We start from the raw sequence: 4215 nt of genomic DNA on the forward strand, positions 1-4215 counted from the left end.
ACTGGAGCAACAGTTCCCGAATCTCTCCCCAATTTGGGGGACTTAATACTTCTTTGGGAGAGCCCATCCCTCCCCGGCGCAGCACCCATTGGATGCATTTGCCCGTGGGGCCCCTCCTAATCGTTCCGTGAGCACCCACCTCATCAGCCAACACTTTCAACACCTGAATCACTTGCGCAAGTTCCATCGTCGCCTAGGCAACCGATCACGTCGGGGTCACCATTATGTAGCGTTCGCCGCATATCAAGGTGCCACGATTAGATCACTGATCACCCCCCAGACCAGGGAAAGAGACAGATAACACACACAGTGTGAGCGCCAACTTCCGCCTTTTATTGCGCAGTCAATTCCTTTTATACTAACAAGGGTAGGCGGGATTACAGACACATCATAAGGCTGCGACTAACCCTCTAACTTTCCGTGACATCGCGAGATCTTCCGAACGCCGAACCCTACAATATACAACCAGGGGATTATGTGTATATAAAGTCTCTTACAGAAAAAACTCTGGAGCCGCAGTGGGAAGGACCCTTTCAAGTACTACTTACCTCCTTCACCGCGATTAAGATCAAGGAACAGAACGCCTGGATCCATCACACTACGGTGAAGAAGGCACCCAAAGGACAATGGACTTCACAGGAAAAAGGACCTTTGAAGCTCAAATTTGTGAGACATTGATTGTTATGTTTCTGAGTTGGACCTTGTCCAAGGGGCAGGCTTGGGATCGAAATACTTATTTAAATATGACAGAGAGTATCTCGAAAGTACTAAATTTATCAGATTGTTGGGTATGTAATCCCCTTCCTCAGGGGAACATGGAGCTCCCCTTTTTAGGAATCCCAACCACAAATTGGACATCTCTTATTGAAGATGGATCATGCCCTCATGGAAAGGGAAATACCCAGCAGGGACCCAACTTTGATCTGGAGGTGCCCAACCCTAAAGAGATCTTAATTACTGGCCGTTGCTTAAATATTACTGATAATATTTGGGGAGACATGGATAATTGTAGCCTTGCGGAAAATCTGGGAACTTTTGATAAAGGAAAATTAGAACGTCTTGGACTGAACTTAAGTATCAGTTTGTATTATATCCGGAAACCAAAGGGGGGGCCAGGAAAGAAGGGGCAAGAACAAGACAGAAGGGAGACGCATCTCGGTCCAAGATGCAACACAGGGCCCGGATACTGGTGGCTCTGTGGGGATGGTAGGGCCAGAAAGAGTTTACCCCAGAACTGGAAGGGTCACTGTGTTCGAGGGTACCTTGCACCTCAGACCAGTATATTCGAGGGAGCTTCGCCTCCCCGAGGGTTTTTGAGAACACCTTGGCTCCGTGTAAAATGGGCTGAAAACCCACTAGTTATTCGAGGTACTGGGTACCATAGTTTTGTCCGATGGTTAATCCCCTCTTTAGGGGTAAGCGAGTTGGAGAAAGCTATCGTGAATATATCTGCTACATTAGAGATTATAGAACGTGCTACAATTGATGCAATTCGAGGGCTGCAACTGGAAATACAATCCCTAAGTAAAGTAGAACTCCAAAATAGAATGGGATTGGACATGCTTTTAGCAAAAGAAGGGGGCTTATGTGTAGTTATAAACCAAACTTGCTGTACTTATATCAGTCAAAACCAACGAATTGAAACAGATCTTGAGGAGATATGGGAAAAGACTAAAATACTACATGAAGTTTCCCAAGATGACACTTCTTGGGGCTTGACAGGCATATTAGAAAAACTAACCTCCTGGTTGCCAAATTTGACATGGTTAAAGCATTTGTTTGTCACTATAATAATCATCATTCTCTTGTCTGTGGTCCTTTGCATAGTGGTTCGATGTGGCCTTTTGTGCTGTAAGAGTACAGGAGACTCTTACAGTGAATGGAAAAAGAATCAGTTACGACGAAAACTGGAGACCAACAAATACTTTGAGAGGATGCTAGATAGGGAAATAATGTATTAGAAGTACTAGGATTAAATATAGTAAAAGAATTTACTATTTTCTAGAAAAGGGGGGACTGAGACAAGGGGAGTCAAAAGAATCTCAGCAGACATAATAAAGGGGGGTGAAAGATGATGTTTAGTGCTTACATTGTTGAAATTAGCTGAGGTAGAGACAGTCCTTGATAAGAAGAGCTGGTCCCAAGAACCAGCCAATGAAGTAAAGACAGTCCTTGATAAGAAGCAGGAGCAGGCCCCAAGAGCCAGCTAAGACTGGTCTTGCGGCTTGAGTGAATACCAAGAAATCGCTGAGCCTGCGCAAGGAAAAAGGTTACTAGCGGTGACAAAGAGGAGTCATCTATCTTCATCTCTGCGACCACCAGACGACCACCATAAAGAGGCCCTGCGCAGGCGCAGTTGGGAGGGGACTATGGAAATGACCTCTCGGAGCTAATTTTAATATGAAGCGGGGATAGGTCATGCATATGTATAGGCATATTGTGAATATGTAATACCTGACTGTATAAACTTGAGGCGAACTGCCGAGTCGGGCGCGCACGACTTTGGTGGGACTACCCCCCGTGCCGCCCAGCGCTGAATGAACATACCTACTTTACAATCTCACTGATTGTGGAGTCTGTTTTCCGCACATCAGGACTTGGCTATGTCCAGAGGTTGGCATTTGGGTACAAATCCAACAATCACTTTTGCGGAGTACTTGAGTTATATTCTGTGTTAAGATTAAGTGGAGGTTCTGATCCCAAGATGATACCTGGCACACTTGACTCATTGCTATCATAATTGTTACAGACAAAACATAAAACTCAGTCATAACTTTTTCAATTTCAGTTTAAGGGGAGACTCTTGTTCAACTGTCCATGAGGTTGGAGCCCTCTTAATCCTGGAATAATGAATCCACAGACCTTTCCCTTGGACCTTGACAGCTGCATAAGTAGTCAGGAGTACCTGGAATGGTCCCTTCCACTTCTCAGTCAGCAGCTCCAAATTCCACAACTTGATGTAGACCCAGTCTCCAGGTTGAAATGGATGGGCTGGCGTATCCAGTTCCAAGGGCCTGCTTGTTGCCACATACTTCTGCAATTCCTGTAAAGTCTTTCCCAAGGACATTAAGTAATTATTCAAGTCCATTTCCCCTTTAATGTGGATTGTTCCTGATATATGTGGGGCCTGGTAAGGCCTTCCATAAAGTAACTCGTAAGGGCTCAAACTGTTTTTACCATGAGGTGGTATTCTGATTCTTAACAGCGCTAAAGGTAGCGCTTGTATCCAAGTCATTGATGTTTCCTGACATATTTTTCCAATCTGCCATTTAAGTGTACAATTCATTCTTTCTACCTTTCCACTTGACTGTGCCCTATAAGGAGTACAGAGATCCCACATTATGGCTAAGTTTTTACTTAATTGTTTTATAACTTCAGCAACAAAATGTGGTCCTCTGAGGACATTGATAAAGGAACACCGAATCTTGGGATAATTTCTTTTAACAAGATCTTAGTTACTTCTCTGGCTTTATTGGTGTGACAGGGAAAAGCTTCTAGCCATCCAGTAGAAGTATCAACCAGAACAAGGATGTATCCATATCCCCCTTTTCCAGGTAATTCAGTAAAATCAATTTGCCAATAGTCTCCTGGGGAATTGCCTCCTTTTGTAACCCCAAAAATCAGTTTATTGCTGGCATTTGGGTTATTTTTACAACAAATTTCACATTTTTTGTGATGGATCAGATAATTTCTGTCATTGCTCAGCTTATAACTACTTTTGAAGATGTTTTACTAAATTTTCAGTTCCCCAATGTACTTTATTATGTTCTCATTTAGCAATTCCTCTCATTAATGAGGGTAGGATCACTATTTGTCCTGTGGGTGTAACAGCCCACCCATCTGTTTGTTCCTGTGCCTGTAAGGCTTTTATTAATTTAACATCTTACTATCATATTTTGCAGCGATGAAAGAGACACTTGGGATGACAAGAAGATGGTTCTAAAGCAACAGCAAAAAGACCTCTTTATTGTCTCTTACAGCATATTTATATGTTACTAAAACAGGAGCATATATCTGGCTCAGCTGGGATGTTTGCCAGTCCTCAGAACACTTAAAGATAAACACACACTCATGACTGTCTTCAGCCACATCTTCCCAGGCACACACCAGGCAGTCCTCCAACCTGACCTTGTAAAACTAGTTCTTCAAGGGCTTGGCAAACACACAGCACAAGTTCTAATGTTCACTCTTGATTCAAATGCCAGATGTTTCTAG

At 43.3% G+C, this 4215-nt stretch overlaps 1 protein-coding gene across 1 annotated transcript; it reads left to right on the plus strand.

Moving 5' to 3' along the window:
- The first annotated feature begins 815 nt into the window (after positions 1–815).
- On the plus strand, positions 816–2150 carry LOC138683625 (endogenous retrovirus group V member 2 Env polyprotein-like). The gene has a single exon (XM_069775619.1). It carries the CDS (start codon positions 816–818, stop codon positions 1959–1961), a length of 1146 nt encoding a protein of 381 aa, XP_069631720.1. The 3' UTR covers positions 1962–2150.
- The last annotated feature ends 2065 nt before the right edge of the window (positions 2151–4215 follow it).

The sequence above is a fragment of the Haliaeetus albicilla genome, chromosome W (genome assembly GCF_947461875.1).
Source record: "Haliaeetus albicilla chromosome W, bHalAlb1.1, whole genome shotgun sequence".
Lineage (NCBI taxonomy): Eukaryota > Metazoa > Chordata > Aves > Accipitriformes > Accipitridae > Haliaeetus > Haliaeetus albicilla.

Excerpts from the sequence above, each read along its gene's own strand:
- LOC138683625 (XM_069775619.1), top strand. The coding sequence starts at position 816 with ATGGAGCTCCCCTTTTTAGGAATCCCAACCACAAATTGGACATCTCTT.